The 25459-nt window shown below is 43.7% G+C and overlaps 1 protein-coding gene across 5 annotated transcripts in view; it reads right to left on the reverse strand.

Annotated features, from left to right (window-relative positions):
- Window positions 1-20330: 20330 nt before the first annotated feature.
- The window catches only part of robo1 (roundabout, axon guidance receptor, homolog 1 (Drosophila)), a 682199-nt gene continuing 677070 nt past the window's right edge, over window positions 20331-25459 (reverse strand). For all 5 annotated transcript variants that reach the window (XM_072585788.1, XM_072585789.1, XM_072585790.1 and 2 more), the window contains one exon: window positions 20331-21749. In XM_072585788.1, the coding sequence (XP_072441889.1) occupies window positions 21735-21749 (15 nt within the window). In that variant the 3' untranslated portion in view covers window positions 20331-21734. The remainder of the gene's footprint in view (window positions 21750-25459) is intronic.

Raw genomic sequence — 25459 nt, forward strand, 5'->3', positions numbered from 1 at the left:
CCTACTGTTAAGATGCTCATTTAAACCAAACTCTGTGCCCAAGCTTTTTGTCATTTATCTAACTATCTCCTTAGGTGCCTTGATGTCAAATTGTGATCATTATTCCTCTGAAGTACAGGGGATGCCTGATGATGTGAAAGTCGCTACATAAATGCAAGGTAATACAGTTGTACTGAGCCTTCCTTAGGAAAGTTTGAAACATAAAAAGTGAGCCATTTGAGCACTGATGTGTGGGGAGAGCTTGGGAGAAACAGGTGCTGTTAGACTATGGTTTCCAAAGACTATAGTTTCCAAAGCCCTCCACGGCTGGAATTTATTTTATTGAACTTATGAACTTTCTAACTTCCGCAGTCATGTTCAGTGTGAATGATATCACGCATTCCCAAAAGATTACCATGAGATTGCCTCTCGGTCCAGCACTCGCTAACATTTCCCCCGCTTTCCACAAGAAACATGTTTCTGATGGGTTGAGCCTCATATATTCCTGAAATGTAGATGATACATTTGTAATCTCTGAGTGTCCTATCATGTACAACATCCTGTACACAATTTAACATGCTTTATCCAGAATCCACTTCTGAGATGGAGTAGTCTAACACTGGTGGAGGGAATAGCCTAGTGGTGTTATCGCTGGACTATTAATCCAGAGACCCAGGTAATGTTCTGGGGACCCAGGTTTGAATCCCACCATCATAGACAGTGGAATTTGACTTCAATAAAAATCTGGAATTAAGTGTCTAATGATGACCATTGTGGACTATTGGGAATAAACCCATCTGGTTCACTAATGTCCTTTAGGGAAAGAAACTGCCATCCTTACCTGGTCTGGCCTACATATGATTCCAGACCCACAGCAATGGGGTTGACTCTTATCTGGGCAGTTAGAGATGGGCAATAAATGCTGGCCCAGCCTGCGATACCCTCATCGTGTGAATGTATTAAAAAGAACACATTCCCTTTTCTCACCATGTTCACTAAGAAATCCCCTCCTGGCATATCCACTGGCAGTTTTGGGACTGTCCACTGGAAACTGGTCAATATCCACATCGGGATCCATACGGCTCTATGCACAGTGTAAGACTGGCCTCATCCACAATTTTGTAACTAGCTATTTGTTGGAAGCTTGCTGTCAGAATATTGCACGTCAAAGGCTTACCCTGATCAGATCGCTGCTCACTGTGCATCATGTTAGGCCAATGGGTGCAATGTTTGAATCTGAAAAGAGCCTGGTTCCAAAGAGCGAAAGTCAAAACTCTGATTAACAGATTACAAGTCAGCACCTGTCTTAGTGATATTCTGCACAAACAGGAAACTGCCTTCAGTCCAGGGTGATGTTTTTACCTACAATTGAGCGATGTGGTATATGACCAACACTGTCAGTGTGATTGGCTGATTGAATCAAACAGCACTATCTTTCTGCTGTTTATCAGAGACAGTTGATAGATCATATTCTAACAGCCTGCACTTACAAAACCCAAAACATTTGACTCCTACTAGATGTCCTTCCGTGATTAGGTGATACTTACTAAGTGATACTCAAAACATCAATAGCTTCATTAACAACTAATTTACATTAACCAGTCGAGCTCATTTACACTTGAAAGAAGTGTTGTGGGAGTTTGGAAATGTAGGCTGGTTAAATACAGTTGGTACTTGGAGGAGGAGGATGCCATCCAGTTGAAGGTCATAGAATCCCTATAGGGTGGAAACAGGCCATTTGGCTCAACAAGTCCACACTGACCCTCTGAAGAGTATTCCACCTAGACCCATTCCTCTACTCTTTTTACTTTGCATTTCCCCTGACTAACCCACTTAACCTACACACCCCTGAATACTAGGGGCAATTTCCCATGGTCAATCTACCCTAACCTGCACATCTTTGAACTGTGGAAGAAAACCAGACCACCTGGAGGAAACCCAAAGAGGGATGGGGAGAATGTACAAACTCCACACAGTTACCCAAGGCTGGAATCGTACCCAGATCCCTGGTGCTGTGAAGCAGCAGTGCTAACCACTGAGTAACCGTGCCACCCTATATGCAACTAGAGGAGGAGTAACTCCTTTCCTCAAATGGTAGCAAATCTGGGGAATTCATTTCCACAGAGGGGCTGTCTGGGCTGGGTCATTAAGTATATTCAAAGCTGCAACAGACAGATCTTTAATCAGTAAGGGAACTGAGGGTCAACAGGGTCATAAGGTGAATATTATCAGCTTTAATCTCATTGAATATTGAAGCAGACACGATGGGCTGAATGGCCATTATTAGCTGATGGTCAATTTCTGCTCTTACTTCTTATGATCTCATGGCCTTGAGTGAAATACATTTATGCCTAGGGGCCTACTCCCTGCAAACAGGGGGAATGTATTCATCCTGGTCCCTTTCTTGACTTATCTTCTCATTTGTGGAACCTACAACTCCCTGTCGAATGATTAATTAAAGATACATCCTGATGCTGCCTGGGGACATTCATAATATCCTGGAGGATTGCTGCAGTCATTCTGGGAATGAGGAAGGAGTCCATGTTTGATGCTTTACCATTGAGCAGGTACCTGTCCATCAGAGTGGTGAATGGTACACGGACCAACATACCAACAATCTACATACAGCCCCTTCCAACTTGCGATCTCTATCACACAGGAGGACAAGGGCAGCAGCTGCATTGATTGAACTCCACCACTTGGCTTGGTGCCAATAATTGACAATGCCTCTGTGAGATGTCTTGGTTTTTATCCATTAAAGATATTCAATCAATGCTAGCGTGTCTTTCCAAAAACACGGCATGGTTCAATTCCCACACTATGGCGGGCATTGTGGCTGAGACTTTACAATGAAATTAATTGCTGCATAAGCAAAAAAGCCACAGTCTGTCTCAACATGCATTGGGTGTGAATCATTATTGAATAGAGTAACTATCTACAATGTAACAGACGATTTGTTAGCATCCCACAGTCAAAGCCACAATGTGCATGACAACCAGGGAATAAATGTTTTGTTACTAAATTTGCAGATGACACGAAGATAGTTAGGAAGGTTAGGCTGTGAAGGCGGCATAGGATGGCTGCAAAGGGATGTGGACAGATGAAGTGAATGGGAGAAAAGACTTGGCTGAGGGAATATAATGTGCAAAAATGTGAACTTGTCCACTCTGACAGGAAGGTGAAAACAGCAGCATCAAGGTCAAAGTAACAAATTTGATTGATGCCTCATTCACCATCTTGAGCAAATATGTCATTCACTGACACACGGTCACAGCAATGTGTACCATTTACAAGATGGACTGCGGTAACTCATCAAGGCGCCTCAGACAGCACCTTATAAAACCAACAACCACTCTCATCTCAAAGGGGAATGTCAGCAGATACTTTTAACTGAGAAATCAAAGCCTTTTGATATAAAACATAGAACATAGAACAGTACAGCACAGAACAGACCCTTCAGCCCACGATGTTGTGCCGACCACTGATCCTCATGTATGTACCCTCAAATTTCTGTGACCATATGCATGTCCAGCAGTCTCTTAAATGTCCCCAGTGACCTCGCTTCCACAACTGCTGCTGGCAACGCATTCCATGCTCTCACAACTCTCTGCGTAAAGAACCTGCCTCTGACATTCCCTCTATACTTTCCTCCAACAAGCTTAAAATATGACCCATGGTGTTAGTCATTTCTGCCCTGGGAAATAGTCTCTAGCTATCGACTCTATCTATGCCTCTCATTATCTTGTATACCTCAATTAGGTCCCCTCTCCTCCTCCCTTTCTCCAATGAAAAAAGTCCAAGCTCAGTCAACCTTTCTTCATAAGATAAGCCCTCCAGTCCAGACAGCATCCTGGTAAACCTCCTCTGAACCCGCTCAAAAGCATCCACATCTTTCCTATAATAGGGCGACCAGAACTGGATGCAGTATTCCAAGTGCAGTCTAACCAAAGTTTTACAGAGCTGCATCAAGATCTCACAACTCTTAAACTCAATCCCCCTGTTAATGAAAGCCAAAACACCATATGCTTTCTTAACAACTTGGGTGGCATTTTAAGGGATCTATATACCTGCACACCAAGATCCTTCAGTTCCTCCACACTGCCAAGAATCCTATCCTTAATCCTGTACTCAGCTTTCAAATTCGACCTTCCAAAATGCATCACCTCGCATTTATCCAGGTTGAACTCCATCTGCCACCTCTCAGCCCACCTCTGCATCCTGTCAATGTCCCGCTGCAGCCTACAACAGCCCGCTATACTGTCAACGACACCTCCAACCTTTGTGTCATCTGCAAACTTGCTGACCCATCCTTCAATCCACTCATCCAAGTCATTTATAAAAATTACAAACAATAGAGGCCCAAGGACAGAGCCCTGTGGAACACCACTCACCACTGACTTCCAGGCAGAATATTTTCCTTCTACTACCACTCACTGTCTTCTGTTGGTCAGCCAATTCTGTATCCAGACAGCTAAGTTCCCCTGTATCCCATTCCTCCTGACCTTCTGAATGAGCCTACCATGGGGAACCTTATCAAATGTCTTGCTGAAGTCCATATACACTACATCCACAACTCGAATCTCGTCAACTTTTCTAGTCACATCCTCAAAGAACTCGATAAGGTTGGTGAGGCATGACGTGTCCCTCACAAAGCCATGTTGACTGCATTTAATCAAGCCATGCCCTTCCAGGTGGTCATAAACCCTATCCCTCAGAATCCTTTCTAACACCTTGCAGACGACAGACGTGAGACTTACTGGTCTGTAATTGCTGGGGATTTCCCTATTTCCTTTGTTGAAGAGAGGAATTACATTTCCCTCTCTCCAGTCCTCAGGTATGACTCCAGTGGAGAGCGAGGATGAAAAGATCTTCGCAAGTGGCGAAGCAATTGCATTTCTCGTTTCCCAAAGCAGCCGAGGACAAATCTGGTCCGGGCCTGGCGACTTGTCAATCTTAATGTTTGACAAAACTTTCAGCACATCAGCTTCCTCTATCTCTATCCATTCCAGCATGCACACCTGCTCTTCAAAGGTTTCATTCATTACAAAGTTTGTTTCTTTCATAAAGACAGAAACAAAAAACTCATTTAGGGCTTCCCCTACCTCCTCAGACTCCACACACAAGTTCCCTATTTTATCCCTGATCGGCCCTACTCTTTCTTTGACCATTCTCTTATTCCTCACATAAGTGTAAAATGCCTTTGTGTTCTCCCTAATCCGTTCTTCCAAGCCTTTCTCGTGACCTCTCCTGGCTCTCCTCAGACCATTTTTGAGCTCCTTCCCTCACCTGCCTGTAACCCTGTAGAGCTGAGCTGGACCCTAGCTTCCTCCACTTTATGTAAGCTACTTTTTTCCTTTTGAAGAGAAGCTCCACCGTTCTCGTCATCCAAGGTTCCTTTATCTTACCCCTTCTTGCCTGTCTCAGAGGGACATATTTATTCATCACTCACAACTGTTCCTTAAACAGTCTCCACATGTCTATAGTGCCTTTACCATGGAACAATTGCTCCCAATCCATGCTTCCTAACTCATGTCTAATCGCATCATAGTTTCCTCTTCCCCAATTAAATATCCTCCCATTTTGCCTAATCCTCTCCTTCTCCATAGCTATGTAGAATGTGAGGCAGTTGTGTTCACTATCACCAAAATGGTCTCCCACCACAAGACCTGATACCTGCCCCGGCTCAGTTCCGAGCACCAAGTCTAGAATGGCCCTGTGAACCAGCCAAGCCAATGAGAGAAAGGTGACTGAAAGACAAAGCTCTGCCCATCGTAGGGATCACAGGGATCATCCTAGCAACCTGTGAACAGGAAGCACTGAACTGCCTTTGCAGCTTCCCTTCACCCATATCCCAGTTTTGTGTGTATGTGTGTATGTGTGAGAGAGAGTGTATATGTGTGAAAGGGAGTGTGTGTGTGTGTGTGTGTGTCTGACAGTATGTGTGTGCGTGTGTGAGAGTGTGGGTGTGCATATGTTTGTGTGTGAGAGTGTGTGTGAGTGTGTGAGTATGTGTCTATGTGAGTGAATGTGTGTGTTTGTGTATGAGTGAGTGTGTGCATTTGTGTGAGTGAGTGAGTGTGCATATGTTTGTGTGTAAGTGAGTGTGCATATGTTTGTGAATGAGTGTGTGTGTGTGAGAGGGAGGGAATGTGTGTGAGAGAGTGTGCGTGTGAGAGGTGTGTGAGAAAGAGACTGTGTTTGAGACAAAGCCTGTGTGTGTGAGAGAGAGTGTGTTTGTGTGAGTCAGTGTGTGTGTATGTGTGAGTGTGTGTCTGTGTGTGAGAGTGAGTGTCTGTGTGTGTGTTTGTGTGTGAGTGTGTGTGTGTGTGAGAGAGAGAGAGAGCATGTGTTTGTGAGAGAGACAGTGTGTGTGTGTGAGAGAGAAAGGAGTGCATGTGAGAGCGAGAGAGAGAGATCGTGTGTGTGTATTGTGTGTGCTTGTGTGTGAGAATGAGTGAGTGAGTGAGGGGAATTTTATGAGGGAATTCAAGTTTTAATTTGTTATTTTATATGCTGACAATTTATGACTGTGCACCTGTAGCTAGAGTCTAATCACTTGCAATAAATGATTCTTCTTGTTAAGAACAGAAATCTTGTCCATGCTTTCTATCAACCTGGGGTCTGGAAATCAGGGAAACTGGGGACATCTGTGCACTTTGGTTAAAACCTTTAACTTTTGTGACAAATATGGGATTAATGGGGCTTGATTTCTAGTGTGCTACCCTAGACAGGTGATGTAGGTGAACCGACTCAGAGGGATGAGAATCTTTAGAACACTCTTCCACAGATAGTGTTGAAGGGCAGGAGTCAGTGATCATTTATAAGGCAGGGTGGGTAAATGTTTGACAAAGAAGGAAGTCAAAAGCTGCCTTTATAGGAGAGTGGAGTTCAGACAACAGTCTGGTCAGCCGTGGGTCTTATTGAATGGCTGAGTGGGATCGAGAGACCAAATAGCCTCCTGGTCCCAATTTGGAATGTTTATATGTTCCTGTTGCATCAAGAATCCAATAAAAACCCATACTTCTTTTGATTAATCCATATTTTCATGTTACAGTGATAAGATTAGATTAGATTACTTACAGTGTGGAAACAGGCCCTTCGGCCCAACAAGTCCACACCGCCCCGCCGAAGCGTAACCCACCCATACCCCTACATCTACATCTACATCTACATCTACATCTACCCCTTACCTAACACTACGGGCAATTTAGCATGGCCAATTCACCTTGCCTGCACATCTTTGGAGTGTGGGAGGAAACCGGAGCACCCGGAGGAAACCCACGCAGACACGGGGAGAACGTGCAAACTCCACACAGTCAGTCGCCTGAGGCGGGAATTGAACCCGGATCTCTGGCGCTGTGAGGCAGCAGTGCTAACCACTGTGTCACCGTGCCGCCCACGATCTTTTTTTTCATGTTCTTTTCATTGACTCACCTTCCCACAATTAAGAGAAATACTTCCTTTAACCATACTGTTTTATTATTCAATTGCTGTCCCCCTATTTTATTTTTCCAGGTGACACGTCAATGTTGTCCATTTTGACCTCCTCCCTGTGACTGCGAGCACTGTATTCTCCCCACAAACTCAGCTAAAACTGTTCCTCCTGAATTTCCTGCTGTATTTTATTCCTGACGACCTTAGGATGATGGCTCTGGACTCTCCTGTCAGTAGAAACAACCTCAATTCTCCCCGACGATAACTTTCATAAATCCTGTTGCTATAAAGTCTGTGCTTGATGATTCGGTTCCACAACCACCTGATTAAGGAGTGGCACTCCGAAAGCTAGTGCTTCCAAATAAACCTGTTGGACTATAACCTGGCACTGTGTGATTTTTGACTTTGCCCATCCCAGTCCAACACCGGCATCTCCACATCATAAATCTTGAACTGAATGAAATCACCTTTCAGTCTTCATGTTTCTGAAAGGTAGAACTGAACAGCTCTGGTACCACCTGAGGAAACCTTTCTTGCACATTTTGCATGCCTCTGTATTTGTTTAGTAACAGGATGATGGAAAGTGCTACTTTGCAGTGATTCATCATCACACCATAAGTTAAGGATAATGTCAATATATGAAATCCTTCATTCCAGGCCAATCCTTAAACAGGTAGCCTCCCGGATGTGAAACACAAATTAGGTGGGGATGATGATGAGATTTCAAGAGTGGGAGGGGGTTGAGTGGGAGGCAGGTAAGGGATTCTGATACCCTACCTCCCTCAGATTCCCGTGGAACAGGCCCTGATAAAAACCACCAACCTGCAGCACTGGCACACACCTGGAGACAGAAGAAACTTGAGACTAAACCTGATCTGGAATGTAGGAAGAAGGGCCAAATCATACAAAAACCCTGCACCCTGGGTCCCTCCTCCCATGTCCCAGCTCTTTCTAATCTGCCTTCTGTGTTGCAGAAAAGTCCTCCCCCCCTGCAAGGTACACATCTCCTCAGATAGTTCCTTCCCTACTGTTCAACCGGGACACTTCTTTTTCTGAGAAATCTGCCATGAAACAAAATCCTCTTGGAAGAAGGTCATGGGCTGGATGCAAAAAACATTTACCTGAAAGATATGCAGGATGAGGGGCTAGAGAAGCCAGCATTAATCCCTTGCTACCACAGAGTCACAGAGTCATAGTACTCTACAGCATGGAAACAGACCCTTCGTTCAACTCATGCTGACCAGATATCCAATATGTTTCCACTTTCACCCTAAACCTATGCCCTCCAGTTCTGAACTCTCCCATCCCAGGGAAAAGACTTTGTCTATTTATCCTATCCATGGCCCTCATGATTTTATAGACCCCCATAATGTCACCCCTCAGCTTCCAACACTCCAAGGAAAACAGTCCCAGCCTATTCAGCCTCACCCTGTAGCTCAAACCCTCCAACCCTAGCAACATCCTTGTAAATCTTTTCTGAACCCTTTCAGGTTTCATAGCATCCTTCCTCCTAGAGAAGAATAGGGGAAGATTTGAATCCCAATGGATTTTCTTGAGTAATTAAGGACCAACAGAAGAATGGTTAACAGAGGAAACAGACTTAAACTGATTGCCAAACAGGTCAGAATCAGTGGGAGTGAGTTGTTGTGATCTGGAATGCACTGGTTGAAAAGGCGGTGGAAGCAGATTCAATAGGAACAATCAAAAGTCAAAATGGGGCTATGTGAAAAAAAGCAGAGGAAGCGTCGTGGAGTATTTACAACATGGCATATGACCCTTCAGCCCATTGTATCCATGCTGATCATCAAGCATCTATTCCAATCCCATTTCCCAGCACTTGGTCTGTAGCCTTGTAGGTTGTGGCATTTCAAGTGTTTGTTGAAATGCTTTGTGAATGTTGTGAAGGTTTCTGCCTCTACTACTCTTTCACACTCTGAGCACCAGATTCCCACCACCCTCTGGATGAACAACACTTCCTCAAATCCCCTCTAAACCTCCCACTCCTTACCTTAAAATGGTGCCTCCTGGTTACTGGCCCCTCTGCTAAAGGGAAACGTTTCACCCTATCTACCCTGTTTCTGCCCCTCAGAATGCTTTACACCACTGTCAGAACTCCCTTCTCTGCTCTGAGGAAAACAGCTCTACCTTATCTAGTCTCTCTTCTTAGCTGAATTCCTCCAGGTCAAGCAACATCCCAGTGAATCTCCCCTGCACCCTCTCAAATGCAATCACATCCTTCCCACAGAGCGGTGACCAAAACTGCACACAGAACTTCAGCCGTGGCCTGAGTAACATTGTACACAGTGGGACTAATTGGATGGCTCTTCCGCAGAGGGCGTATAGGCACCTTGGGCCGAATGGACTCTTCTGTGCTGGATGATTCGATAACAAAGGATGGTGCTGTGACTGCATGTTGTTAACGGAGAACAGAAAACAGTGTTAAACAAAGGGCCAAAGAACTGTGGATGCTAGCAATCAAAAATTGCTGGGAAAACTTAGTAGGTTTGGCAGCAACTGTGGAGAGTAGACAGAGTTAATGTTAACATACACAATGATGGTGCATTCAGCTAGCATTCCCAGTTCCCACACAGAAAATAACTTTTCTGTTGTCTGCGCCGTGATCATTTTGCTCTTCACTGGTGTCCAGGGTAAATGGCTGACCATCTGGTGTTGCTGCAGTAAAGTAGGAAATGAAGGAGGAGGTGAGGTTGGCACACACAGGAAATGGAGAAAGCACGGTTTCATAATCCCTCAGCAGTACCTCAGAATTCTAAATGCTCATTCTCTAAATCCACCATTTGCTTAATGAGGAAAGGTTAGTTGCTAATGTAACAGCACTGGCAGTAATTTGGTAGAGAACAGGGTTTTTTTTTTCTCCTTATTGAAAGGAATTCAATGAAAATTGAGTTTTCAGTCCAGGCTCTTGAGCTCTCAAATCTTTACCTTCCATCATGCCAACCAGACTGAATGGAGTCCAAAATTCATGAGTCCATCACAACAGACCAAATCGATTATACTAGCAGAATTGTGCATGCCCTTCCAGCTGCTGGTTCCTCTCTCCTGACAGCTCAGGTTCCTGCTGGATTTGCTTGTGGAGGCTGAGAACTTAGCCAAGGAGGTGCTGCCCTTCAGTTTGAGTCTTGGTGAGCTGTTCCAGGACAGAAAATGCCTCTCTGCCAAGTTCGGACACTGGCCTCACTCATTGCTCCCTCGCACCAAACACTAGTGGGTGATCAAGAGGAGAGGTTCTGGTAGACATTGTTTTGTTCACCACTGAGGGTGGCTAATTTCTGTGCTACCTCTTCTGCACTCAGGGAAGTCAACAGGACATGAATGGGGTCAAGATTAGAGTGGTGCTGGAAAAGCACAGCAGGTCAGGCAGCATCTGCGGAGCAGGAAAATCAATGTTTCGGGCAAAAGCCCTTCAAGGAATGGGGCAGGTTTATAAATCCTGGGATTTAATATAAAACTAGGGTCAAACGTGTGCTTGAAAGGAATAATGGCCTTGAAGAAGATGTAGAGGAGAGGGGAGACCAAAACACTGAAGGTTTTCAAGAAGGAGTTAGGTATAGTTCTTAGGGATACGCGTGATGGACAGAAAGCAGAAGTTAATGATCAGCCATGATCAAATTGAATGGTTGGGCAGGCTCGAAGGGCCGAATGGCCTACTCCTGCTCCATAGAAACATATGCTTCAAAGTGTTACTGAAGAACTTAGAGAGACAGGAGAAACTGGAATTATTCTCCTCATGCTAAAAAGGATAAAATGTTGAAAATTTAAATCATGAAGGGTTTTGATTGAGTATCAGGGTGAAACTAAGGCAAGAGGAGCTAGGAATTAGGTCAAAAGTAGAATTTTCGGTGTTAGGAAGGAAATTAAAAAGCAGATCATTCTCAGTGCCATGTGCTAGTGAATGTAAGAAATGAAGCATTAATCGATAGATCAGGCAGCTGTAGGAACAGTGCTGGGAGGGACGGAGGGCATCAGATCTCTGAGGTATTGGGAGCAGTTCTGGGTCTAATCAGATATGTACATACTGAACAAGTTACACTTTAACAGGACTGGGAATGATATCCTTGCAGGGAGATAAACTGGGCCGGTTGGGCTGAGTTTAAACTGGCTTGATAGGGCGATAGGAAGCTGAGGAGTAAACCAGACTGTAAGGGAGTTGACTGGTATCAAGAAGTAGGAATGCTGCGAGGGAGACAAAAACACAGGAGAAGCAAAGTATGACTCAAAAGCAGAATGATGTCAAAAAGGCAAAGGCGTTCTACCTAAATGCATGCAACATGTCTGGGTGGAGTTTGTACATTCTCCCTGTGTCTGCGTGGGTTTCCTCCGGGTGCTCCGGTTTCCTCCCACAATCCAAAGATGTGCAGGTCAGGTGAATTAGCCATGCTCAATTGCCCATTGTGTTCAGTGATGCATAGGTTAGGGGAATGGGTCTGGGGGTGGTGGGGGGGGGGGGTTGGGGTTACTCTTTGGAGAGTTGGTGTTAACTTATTGGGCCAAATGGATGTTTCCACACTGTAGGGATTCTATGATTTGCAACAAGGTAAGTATTATGTACAGTTCTGGTTGTTCTGCTTTAGGAAGGATATTATTAAACAGGAAAGGGTACGGAAAAGATTTATCAGAAAGTTACAGACTGATATGTTAGAACAGGTTATGTTAGGAAGGAGGATGTGCTGAAGATTTTGAGCAACATAAGGATAGGTAAATCTCCTGGGCCAAATAGGATATATCCCAGGATTCTACAGGGAGCGAGGGAAGAAATTGCTGAGCCTTTGGTTATGATGTCTGCGTCCTCATTGTCCACTGGAGTAGTGCCAGATGATTGAAAGGTGCTAAATGTTATTTCCATGTTCAAAGCAATAGGGATAATCCTGGGAATTACAGGCCAGTCAGTCTTATATCTGTGGCGGGTAAAGTATTGGAAGGATTCTGAGATACAGGATTTATGACTACTTGGAAAATCATAGTTTGATTAGAGACAGTCAGCATGGATTTATGAAGGGCAGGTCATGCTTCACAAGTCTTACTGAATTCTTTGAGCATGTGACAAAATGTGTTGATGAAGGTAGAGCAGTGGATGTGGTGTACATGGATTTTAGCAAGGTATTTGATAAGGTTCCCCATGGTAGAGAAAGTAAGGAGGCATGTGACACAGGGAAACCTGTCTGTCTGGATAGAGAATTAGCTGACCCATAGAAGACAGAAGGTGGTAGTAGATGGAAAGTTTTCAGCCTGGAGCTCAATGACCAGTGGTATTCCTCAGGCATCAGTTCTGGGACATCTGCTCTTTGTGATTTTTACAAATGACTTGGATGAGGAAGTGGAAGGGTGGGTTAATAAGTTTGCTGATGACATGAAGGTTGGCGGAGTTGTGGATAGTGTGGAGGGCTGTTGTAGGTTGCAACGGGACATTGACAGGATGCAGAGCTGGGCTGAGAAGTGGCAGATGGAGTTCAACTTGGAAAAGTGTGAAGTGATTCATTTTAGAAGGCCGAATTTGAATGCAGAATACAGGGTTAAAGCCAGGATTCTTGGCAGTGTGGATGAACAGAGGGATCTTGGGGTCAATATCCATAGATCCCTCAAAATTGCCACTCAAGTTGATAGGGTTGTTAAGAAGGCGTATTGTGTGTTGGTTTTCATTAGTGGGGGATTGAGTTTAAAAGCTGTGAGGTTATGCAGCAGTTCTATAAAGCCCTTGTTAGACCACACTTGGAATATTGTGTTCAGTTCAGGTTGCCACATCATAGGAAGGATGTGGAAGCTTTAGAGAGGGAGCAGAGGAGATTTACCAGGATGCTGCCTGGACTGGAGGATATGTCTTATGAAGAAAGGTTGAGGGAGCTAGGGCTTTTCTCATTGGAGCAAAGAAGAATCAAAGGTGACATTACAGAGGTTTACAATATGATGAGAGGCATAGATAGAGTGGAAAACCAGAGATGTTTTCCCATGGCGGAAAGGTCAATCATGAGGGAGCATAATTTTAAGGTAATTGGAGGAAAGTATAGGGGAGATGTCAGAGGTCGGTTCTTTACACAGAGAGTGGTGGGTGCCTGGAATGCACTGCCAGTGGTGGTAGTAGAGTCAGAGACATTAGGGAGATTTAAGCAACTCATTGATAGGCACATGGAAGAAAGGACATTGAAAGCTATATAGGTTAGTCTGATCTTAGACTAGGATAAAAGGCCAGCACAACATCAATGTCCGAAGGGCCTGTACTTGCTGTACTGTTCTATGTTCTGTTACCAGGACTGGAGGGTATAACTTATTAGGAGAGGCTGGATGGGCTGGAACATTTTTCCCTGGAGCATAGGAGGTTGAGGGGGTGACCTTATAGAGGTTCATAGAATGATAAGGTTCAAAACAGGTGAATAGGAAATGTTGAGAGGGATATGGGTCAAATGTCAGCAAATGGGCCTAGTTTAGTTTGGGAAACCTGGTTGGCTCAGATAAGTCAGATCAAAGAGTTTGTTTCCCTGCTTTATGACTCTATGACTCTAAGGATGATAATGTAAAGACACAAATTGAAGTACAGGGGTCTTCAATGCACACAGTATGTGAAACAAAATCAATAAGCCTGTAGTGCAGATTGAAATTGGTGGGTACGATACTGTGGGGAAACAGAGACATGGCTGCAGTGGGATCAGGACTGGGAATGAAATATCCAAGGATCCAACGTCCCATCGAAAGGACAGATTGAAGTGCAGAGGGGTCAGAGTTACTTTGTTAGTAAGATATGAAATTACATTGATAGCAAGAAGGATGGTCAAAAGGCGTAGAATCTGTGTGGGTAGAGTTGAGGAAATGTAAAGGATAAAAGACTCTAATAGGAGCTGTGTACAGGCCTCCTAGCAGCAGTCAGGATATGGGGAAGGAAATGAATCAGGAGATAGTAAAGGCACGTACGATAGGCACTGTTACAAATATCATGGGAACTTCAATATGTAGGTGGACTGGGAAAATCAGGTTGCCAGTGGATCTCAAGAAAATAAATTCATGGAATGCCAATGAAATGATTTTTTGGAGCAGCTTATAGTACAGCCCACTAGAGAAAAGGCAATCTGGATTTAGTAGTGTGCAATAAGGCAGGCTTGATTAAGGAGCTTAATGCGAAGGAACCCCTAGGAGACAGTGCCATAATATGATCGAATTCACCCTGCAACTGGAGAGGGAGAAACTGGAATCAGATGTAAGAGTATTACAATTGAATGAAGGTAACTACAAAGACATGAGGGAGGAGCTGGCCAGAGTTGATTGGAAGGGGAGCCGAGCTGGGAAGATGGTGGAGCACCATTGGCAGGAGTTTCTGGGGGTGGTTCAGGAGACACTGCAGATATTCATCCCCAAGGAAGAAGAAATGCACTTCGGGGAGGATGAGGTAACCATCACTGCTAACAAGGGAAATGTGAAGCGCAAAGGGACTTGGGAGATCTAGTTCAGAATTCTCTAAAGATTAACATGCAGGCTCAGTTGGCAGTAAGGCAATGCTAGCATTCACTTCAAAAGGGCTAGAATACAAGAGCAGAGATATACTACTGAGGCTGTATCTAGGGAAGAATGTGCTGGCCTTGGAGGGAGTCCACAGGAAGTGATCCCTGGGAGGAAGGGTTTATCATATGAGGAGCAGTTGAAGACTCTAGGTCTGTACTTGATGGAGTTTAGAAGGATGAGGAGGAAGCTGATTGAAACTTACAGAATACTGTGAGAACTGGATAGAGTAGAGTGGAGAAGATGTTTCCACCAGTAGGGCACAGCCTCAGAGTGAAGGGACAACCTTTTAAAATGAGTAGGAATTTCTTCAGCCAGAGAGCGGGGAATCTGTGAAACTCATTGTCACAGAGGGCTGTGAAAGCCAAGTCATTGAGAGTATTTAAGATAGAGATAGATAGGTTCTTAATTAGTAAGAGGATGAAGGGTTACGGGGAGAAGGCAGGAGAATGGGATTAAGAAACATGTCAGCCATAACTGAATAGTGGAGCAGTCTCGATGGGCTGTATGATCTGATTCTGATCCTATATCTTATGGTGTTATGGTTTCATGGTTTTTTTGGTTATATGGGTGTGATCTAATTGCCAGGACAGAAACATGGCTGTGTGGTGACTAGGACAGGGAACTGAATACCGACGATTGTTCAACATTCAAGAAGAACAAACAAGAGGAAGAGGAGGTGGGGTTGTGCTGATCATACAGGATGGGGCCAATATATCAGTAAAGAGGGATCTCCAATTAGAAGAACATAGTGGAGATTCTGTTTGGAAAGAAATAGCAATGGGCAGCAGACAAATGTTACAGTTATTTACAGGTCATCCAATTGTAGTATTTATCTTTGGGCATGGTAAAAATCAGGAGAGAAGGTTGTAACATGGGCAACACTGTAATCCTGGTTGACTTTAACCTACTCCTCAACTGGGTAAACTAACTGAGAACTATTGTTGTGAAGGAAGTTAGGGATGGTTTTCTAGAGCAAGCTGAATGGAAGACAGCCCTTTTTACATCTACTTTTTTAAAAATATAGAACCCCTGCACTGTAGAAGCAGGTCATTTGGCTTATTGAGTCCACATCATCCTCTGAAGACCATCCCACTCAGAGCCCCCCCACCCCATCTTGTCGTATGGTTAATCCATCCAGGCTGCACACTATGCACCTGCATATCTTCCGATTGTGGGAGAAAACCAGAGCACCCAGAAGAAACTCACACAGACACTCATGCAAACTCCAGGCAGTGGTCTGAGGGTGAAATCGACCCTGGGTCCCTGGTGCTGTGAGGCAGCAGTGTTAACCACTGAGCCACCTGGCCACCCTGTTTCTGTTATATAATGAAAGACAACTAATTAATAACCTTGCTGTAAAGTAACATTCCAAGATGAGTGTCTAAAATATGATAAAACTTTACAATATGGTAAAACTTTACCTTATGTTTGAGAGTGAGGTAGTTCAATCTGACAAAAGTGTTTTAAATTTGAATAAGGGAAATATTGAAACATGAGACACCAGTTGACTGCATTGGATTGGGAAAATACATGAAAAGTCATGACTATACAAAGGCAAAGGACAGTTATTAAAGAATTACTGCATAGCTTCCTGCAGCTTTTTATTGCATTTAGGTGCAAAGACTCAGAAAACGACAAGCAACCAGCCTAACAAAGGAAGTTAAGGATTGTATGAACTTAAATGGAACGCTTATAAAGTGGCCAAAATTTATAATAAATCTGAGAATTGGGTAATTTTAGAATACAGCAAAGGACAATTAAGAAACTGGAAAGGGAAGTGAGAATAAAGTTTGACTGCAAGTGAGCAAAGAAACATAAAAATGGACTGAAAAAACTTCTATAGGTGTGTAAAAAGGCTATGTTTGGCGAAGGTGCATGTCGGTTGATTCAAAATGAATTTACTACTGGAAATAGAGAAACTGTAGAGAAACTAAACAATTACTTTGTCTCTGTTTTTACTGAGGAAAAGGCAAGAAATATTCCAGAATTAGAGATCCAGGTGACTCGGGTGTTTTAAGAGTTGAAGGAAATTAGTACTATTAAGAAAATTGTACTGGAGAAATTAATGGGGCTGCAAGTTGATAATTCCCTTAGTCCTGCCATCAGATTGCTCAAGGAGGTGGCGAGAGAAATAGTTGACGCATTGGGAATCAGTATCCAAAATTCCATGATTTGTCTGGAATGATTCCTGCAGATTGGAAACTTGCAAATATCACCCCACAACTAAAGAAAGGAGTTGGAAAGAAAACAGGGAACTACAGAGACATCAGCCTTACATCAGTAGGAGGGAAACAATAGAGCCTCTCATAAAGAAAGTGATAAATGGGTTCTTGCATAAAAATGATCTGACTGGGCAGAGTCAGCATGGACTCGTGAGTGGAAAGTCATGATTAACAAACTTGTTGGAGATTTTGAGGATGTCATTAACAAAATTGTGAACAGGGAGTTAATGGACATAGTGTACTTAGATTTTCATGTGGTTTTTGATGAGGTCTCCCACAGGAGGTTAATTAACAAAGTTAAAATAAAATGGGATTGGAGGTATTGTGCTAGAATGGACTAATGATTAACTAATAGACAGAAAACAGAGTAGGAATAGGAGGATATACCCATAAGAAATGTGAACAGGAGTAGACCATTTAGACCCTCAAGCCTGCTCCACCATTCAATAGGATCATGACTGATCCAACATTTCCTCACGTCCACTTACCTGCCCTTTCCCCGTATCCCTTGATTCCTCGACTGATCAAGAATCGATATGCACAAGAATTCTGCCCCATAGCTGTCTGTGGCAAGGAGTTCCAAAGACTCACAACCCTCTGAGAGAAGACATTTCTCCACAACTCAGTCTTAAATTGGTGCCCTTTTATTCTGAGACTGTGCCCGCTGGTGCTAGACTCTTCCATGAGGGGAAACATCCTCTCAGCATTGACCCTGTCACGCCCCTTAAGAGTCCTGTGTGTTTCAATGAAATCACCTCTCATTTTTTCTAAACTCCAATGAGCAGAATCCAAACCTATTCAGCCTCTGAAGAACATGGGGAGATCTAATCCAGATCTGTAAGATGTTAAAGGGGAGGGATGAAGTAGACATAGAGAGGATGGGGCAATCATGGGTCACAGTTTTAGGATAAGGGGTGGCAGGTTTAGAACAGAGATGTGGGAGAAGTATTTCTCTCAAAGGGTCGTGAGTTCATTACCCAAGAATGCAGCGGATGTTTAGGGTCGTTGTGTAAATTTAAGGAAGAGATTGACAGATTTTTTTAATTAGGAAGGGGTTAAAGGGTTACAGAGAGTGGGCAGGGAAGTGGAGTTGGGGCTGAACCATGATTATATTAAATGGATGTAGGTTTGCTCGCTGAGCTGCAAGGTTCATTTTCAGATGTTTTGTCACCATACTAGGTAACATCTTCAGTGAGCCTCTGGACGAAACATCTGGAAATGAACCTTCCAGCTCAGGGAGCAAACCTACATCTAGAACCTCAACCTGAGCTACAAATCTTCTCAAAACTTGCTAATTGTGTTAAATGGCAGAGCAGACTTGAGAAGCTGAATTGCCTCCTCCTCTGAGTTCTTACGTTCTTAGTACGAAAGCTAATGGAATGTTAGTTTTTCATGGAAGAGGATTTGAGCAAAGGAGTAGTGAAATGTTTGCTCCAGTTGCATAGGTTTGCTCACACCTGGGGTACTGTCTGCAGGTTTGATCTCCTTACTTCAGGGAAGATCTTACTGTCATGGATGGAATGCAGACTTGATCCTGGGATGGAGGGACTGTCCAATGAAGAGAGTGTGGACAAACTGGGCTTGTATCATTGAGTTTCAAAAAGTGAGAAGTGATCTCATTGAAAATTACAAATTATTTGTAGACAGAGTGGGTGCAGGTAAGATGTTTCCCCTGACTGAGGAGTTTAGAACCAGGACAGTTTAAAAATGAAATAGATGTCAGATATTATTAGGATGAAGAGAACTGATTTTACTCAGAAGGTGGTAAATGTTTGGAATGCAGACTGGGTGACTGCATTTTGGAACACCTCCTTCTGTCCATCAGAATGCCCATCAGAATGCCCATGACATTCCAGTTCCTTACCATTCAGTGAACCATTTTGCTCCCCAACTGCTAATATTTCCATCCAGAGGTTGAGATAATGTTCCAACAAAGCTCAACACCAACCAGGGGAGATAACACCTCATTTTCCACTCCCATGTTAAAACTTCCAGGACTGAACATTGTGATTAACAACTTCAGGACATGACCTCTGTCCTCCATTTTGATTACTATTCCCCCAACCCAACCCTTCCCCAGGTTGTGCCTTATGGCATAGTGGATCCGTTTTCTCATTTCATACCTATCATTAACACTTATTTTGCATCACTATCCCTCCTTTACCCCCCACCCCGATTAACACTCCCTCTGTCTTTTGCTCTGAACACCCTCACCATCTGTTTCACTCACTCCTTCCCCTCTCTGTCAACAACACCATTTTCCAGCTCTCTTCTGTTCTGAAGAAATGGTATTATGAACCTGAAACATTAACTCTGTTTCTCACTGCACAGATCCTGCCAGACCTGCTGCTGTTTCCAAGCACTTTTTGTGTGTACTGCAGCTGTTTCTGGTTTTGTTGAGCCTTCCATCATCCACAGTCTTTTGCCATGGTGTTGTCAGGTATTTGTGAGGTAAGGTTATTGCACGTTCTCCCCGTGTCTGTGTAGGTTTCCTCTGGGTGCTCCGGTTTCCTCCCACAGTCCAGACATGTGTAGGTCAGGTGAATTGGCCATAGTGTAAGGTGCATTAGTCAGTGGTAAATATAGGGTCGGGGAATGGGTCTGGGTGGGTTGCTGTTTGGAGGATTGGTGTGGACGTGTTGGCCTGTTTCCATACTGGGGTAGGGTATCTAATCTAATCTAATCTAAAGGGTTACAGAACCAAGTCAGTAGACTCTAAGTGGAGATAAAATGCACATTGGCCCATAGCTGAACAGATTTGAGGTGATTAGTATTTTCTTATGCTTCCGACAGAGAAGTGGAAGGAGCTTTTGCAAATAAATGATGAGTGTCCTCCAACTGTTGTGAAAGAAATTCACCGTGGTCTTTAGACCTTCCAAACCCATGACAAGTACAATATAAAAGGACAAGGGTAGTAGATACATGGGAACACAGGTCCCTGCAAGCTACCCTCCAAGTCATTTACCATCCGTCTTGGAAACATATTGCTGTTCCTCCACTGTCAAAATCCTGGAGCTCCTTCCCTAAGGGCAGTGTGGACGGAGGGAAAAGAAATTTTGAGCCCACCCAGTGACACCCACATCCCATGAGTGAATAGCAAAAATGACTGCTTGTGGATTACCTTTTCTCCTGAGGATATACTGACAGTTTGGAGACATAGTTTTCTTTCTGGGGATAAAGACGCAACACTTTTGTGATTTTGAGGACAATTTTTAATAAATAATGTGGCAAGGAAATTACACTTTTAAGGATTATTTGATCCCGAATACGTAAATTTATGACTACGGAAAAGAACTCTTACATAAAAAGTACCAAACATTGTAGACAGGTTTGCCAATTCCCTTTGCAGGATACACCACCGTCTTTAGTACCACAAAACAGAAGGCCAAAGTTAAACCTTGTTCCAATGACACCACCTGCCGTACGAGATTAAAAAGTGATCTCTCTTCAGTTTTGTAGGGGGCTACCAAATATAAACCTGTACCTTCCCTCAAATGTAAAACGTTGTACCCTGTTAATAATATTGCTGTTTCCAAGCAGCACTCTGTTACCGTATCTCTCTACTTCCTGCACTTGTCTGACACCATACTGAGCAGAAGCAGCTTAGAGATCAGCACAGAACATTGAAGAGATTTTACAGTGGCAAAAGTCCTCACTGAAGTTTACACAGACTGGTCTCCTTGACTGTAAACGGCCACAATTTTTGTCTCAAGTCTTCTTCTTGACAAGAACCTTCTCTTGCAAGAGACCAAATGAAATCTTTGCTTCTTTCACTTGGCTCTGTGCAAGCATTGGGACTCCCTATCTTGTCCCGAATTGAGCCTCACATTTCCGTGTGCTCCCCCTCACTTCCCCCTCCCCCAAAGTCAGCTGCTAACTCCCAACGGTTGAAAAATTGAACGCTTCTCCTCTCTCCTCATTTCCCCGACCCCTCTCACCTCTTTCGTTGCACTCAATTCTCCGCATACATGTTGGAGATTCATAAGTACCATTGAAGAATGGTTTTCCTTTCAAAATTAGTGATTGTGCTTTTGAAACCAAGAAATAAACCAAAAAAAATTAAAACAGTGCATTACAACGACAAAAAAATTATATATATTATTAAAAAAAAATTCAGCTTTTTGCCAAAATGGCCATTCTTTGGAGGATGGTGTTTAACACACGCCTTATTTACAACAGAGCTGAATGGGAACCTGGGGGTTTAATGAGGTGCAAGAAAAAAATCCAGTACATATTTACAATATGAATCACCCCATTTCGATTTTTCATGTTGTAGGAACTAATTCACTCTTGATCAAGAAAAGAAGTTTTCAAATTGAGTGATGGTTAAATCAAGACATAAATTATCATTAAAAGCCAAGATCGTCCCTCCCCACCCCACTCAGAAAGAAATGAAAAGTCAAAATTGAAACAATTTTAAAAAAGGACGTGGTCAATCAATACGATGCAAACATTGATAATTTACATGGTCTATTGTTGCACCAAACATTATATCTGGCATCAAATATCATTAATGGGCAGGAGTTTTACAAAAACTGTTATAGATCTCTCCAAAGTGCAATCGGAGTTCATCATTTGACGTTGCTTTGTTCTTCAGCTCTCAGTCTCCTGCAAACAGAAACAAAGAAGGGGAAACATGTTAGCACCAGAAACCATGCAGATACAGTGCTACATGAGAGATCTAGAGGTAATAGAACAAAGGGCCCTGGATACAAAATCAACTGAGTGAGAGTAATGGAAAGGGCTAGCTTGCAGGGTTTCTCAGGAATCATAAAACCCTACAGCATGGAAGGAGGTTATTCAGTACATTGAGTGCACACCTATCTTCTGGAGAGCATCCCACTCAGATCTACCCCCGCTACCCTACATCTCTGCATTCCCTGTGGATAATCTACTGAGTCTCCACATTCCTGGATGCTACAGGGCAATTTCCCAGAGCTAATCCACTCAACCTGCTCATCTTTGGACTGTGGGAGGAAACCTACCCAGACACAGGGGAGAATGTGCAAACCCCACACAGACAGTCATCTGAGGGTGGAATCGAACCCGGGTCACTGGTGCTGTGAGGCAGCAGTACTAACCAATGAGTTAACATGCCACCCAGTAGCAGTGCTGAATCAGTATTGGGACACCTGCTTTTCCCAAAATATATTAATGATTTAGGCCTCGGAGCATAATTCTAATTGTTGCCAAAGAAACAAAACTCAGGGGAAGCACTGTAAACTGTGAAGGGAGTGGGGGGGGTGGGGGGGGTGCGGGGGGGGGGGGGGAGTGTAGACTTTCAAAGGGACAGTTGGTGATGTGCCCAGAGAGTTGGCAGGTGAAGTTCAATGAGGGAATGATACATTTTGACAGAAGGAAGACAGAGAGTTGGTGTAAATTACAGGGTGCCATTCTGAAGGATGTGGAGGAGCAGAGAGACTTGTATGTATATAGGTGCCCCAATCAGGGAGGTGATGGTTGCCTAGCAGCATTGTCAGCAGTAAATCAAAGACCCTGGGGGCCTGGGGACAAATCCCATCATAGCAAATGTTGGAATAAAATTCACTACAATGTCTAGAATTGAAAATCTAATGGTGATAATTATGAATGATCTGGCCTACGCTTCACTTTCAGCAAGATGATTGAATCTTAAGTGCCCTTGCAAGACACTCAGTTATATTGAAGGGTGATAAACAATAAATGCTGGCCCAACCATTATATAAAAGCAAATTACTGCGGATGCTGGAATCTGAAACCAAAAGAGAGAATGCTGGCAAATCTCAGCAGGTCTGGCAGCATCTGTAAGGAGAGAAAAGAGCTGACCCAACCACTGATGGGCCATGAATAACAAAATAAAAGACAAGTGTAGAAAGCAATTAATAAGGCACAAATGTTCCTGGCAACAAAAATAGAAATTGCTGGAAAAGCTCAATAGGTTTGGCAGCATCCGAGGAGCAGGAGAGTCAACGTTTCGGGCATAAGCTCTTCATCAGCATCTGCAACCCTCACCTTCTTCTTTGTGGAGAGAAAGCAGAGTTAAAATTTGAGGTCATGTGACCCTTCTTCAGTCTGGACCTTGAAATGTTAACTCTGATTTCTCTCCACAGATGCTTCCAGACCTGCTGAGTTTGTCCAGCAATTTCGGTTTTTGTTTCCGATTTCCGGTAATTCACAGTTCTCTTGGTTTTTGTTATAAATGTTCCTCGGCTTTATGAATAGGGGTGTACCTATTCATAAAGAGCAGAGAGGTTACAGTGAACAAGACATGAGCTGACCTCACTCTCTGGAGTCACCTTAGAGGTTTACCAATTACCTTCTTTCTGAGGAGAAATGCCCTCCACCCAGGATGTGGAAAGCCTGTGGAATTCTCTGACACAGAAAGCAGTTGAGACCAAAACATTGTCTGCTAAACTGTTCTGTGAGGTGGTCCAGAAAGCTGTTCAGTAATACCTGCGAAGACAGGTCAGCACCACCTTCTCAAGGATAACTGTGGTGGGAAATGAACATTGGTCTTGACAGGAATGCGCTCATCCCGTGGTTACACTACAAAAGAAATTAATCTCTTGAGGCTCACGTAATGGTTCTGGAAGGTTTGGGGTTAGGTAGAGAGAACGATGCTCCTGTGGAGAAGAGATGGAGGGAATGAAGGGGGTGTTGGAACTTGTGTGTGAAGTAAGCCTGGAACGAGGCAACATAACTTGTGAGCCCAGCCATTCAGGGAGCACATACCGCTCAAAGTAGTGTAGAAACCTGGAAACCTCTTCCCCAAAAAGGTGCTTGGACATGGTATTGGGTGGGGTGGAGGGGTTCTCAACTGGCAATGATAAAACCATTCACAACAGCATGATGTGATGAATATGTGTAGATGGCGTTGAGATACAGTTCCACTGTGATCTAACCCTAACCCTATCACAGGTGATCCTAATGAAATGGGACTTCAAAGGCAGAAAGAACATAAGAGCTAGGAGGAGGCCATTCAGCCCCTTGAGCCTGCTCTACCATTGGATACGATAATAGCTGATGTCATCTCAGCCTCAAGTCTACTTTCCTGCCCGCTCTGCATAACCTTTAAACCCATTACTGTTTAAAAATCTCTCTCCCCTCCTTAAATTTACTCAATACCTCATCATCCACTGAACTCTGGAGGAGTGAATTCCACAGATTGAACACCCTTTGAGAGAAAGAATTCCTTCTCACCTCTGTTTTAAATCTGCCCCTCCCTATCCTAAAACTATGACCTCTTGCTCTAGATTGCCGCACATGAGGGAAACATCCTATCTGCGTATACTTTGTCAATCCCCTTCAGCATCTCCTCGACCTCAGTTAGCTCACCTCTTATCCTTCCAAACTGCAAACAGTATAGGCCTAAACGGCTAATCTTTCTGAGACCACTTTTGAAATACTGCATACAATTCTGGTCACTCTTCTATCAAAAGGATTTTGTAAAACTTGAGAGAGTGCAGAAAAGACTTACAAGGATGTTGCTGGAACTGGAGGGTTTGAGCTATGGGGAGAGACTGAAAGGGCTGGGATATTTTCTCCTGGAGTGTTGGAAGCTGGGGAGTGACCCCATAGATGTTTATAAAATTATGGTGGGGGGCATGGGTAGGGTGGATAGCTACGCTCGTTTTCCCAGTATAGGTGAGTCCAAAGCTAGAGGACATAGGTTTAAGGTGAGACGGGTAAGATTTACCTGAGGGGTAACTTTTTCATGCAGAGGCTGGTGTGTGTATGGAATGAGCTGCCAGAGGAAGTGATGGAGGCTGGTACAATTACATTTAAAAGGCATCAGGATAGGTTTATGAAATGGAAGGGTTTAGAGGGATATAGGCCAAATGCTGGCAAGTGGGATTAGATTAATTTGGGATATCTGGTCAGCATGGACGAGTTGGGCCGAAGGGTCTGTTTCCATGCTGTACATCACTGTGGCTCTATAAGACAAACCCCTCATCTCTGGAATCAATCTGGTGAACCTCCTTTGAACTGCCTCTAATACAACTACATCCCTCCTTGTGTAAGGGGACAAGACAGGCCTCCTCCTGTTATGTTGGTCAAACTAATATGGAAAACTTAAAGGAAATTTGGGACAGAGGAGAGTGACATGGATTGAACCTGGTTGATTGAGCCTGGGGGAGAGATTGGAAAAGCGGTGCTGGCAATCAGAATGATAGGAAAGGGTGTGGGAGCGTAAAATATATTGAAACGTAACTTAAGAATTAATGCAGCAAAGCTTGAGTAAGAAAACTTTTCCAAATTGCAGAAGGGAAAGACAAGCTGGGGGTTTTGGAGTAAGTCGCAGAGGGTGGGATTAATTTCAGAGAAGTCGTCAAACAAGA

This window comes from Chiloscyllium punctatum, chromosome 15 (genome assembly GCF_047496795.1).
Source record: "Chiloscyllium punctatum isolate Juve2018m chromosome 15, sChiPun1.3, whole genome shotgun sequence".
Classification (NCBI taxonomy): domain Eukaryota; kingdom Metazoa; phylum Chordata; class Chondrichthyes; order Orectolobiformes; family Hemiscylliidae; genus Chiloscyllium; species Chiloscyllium punctatum.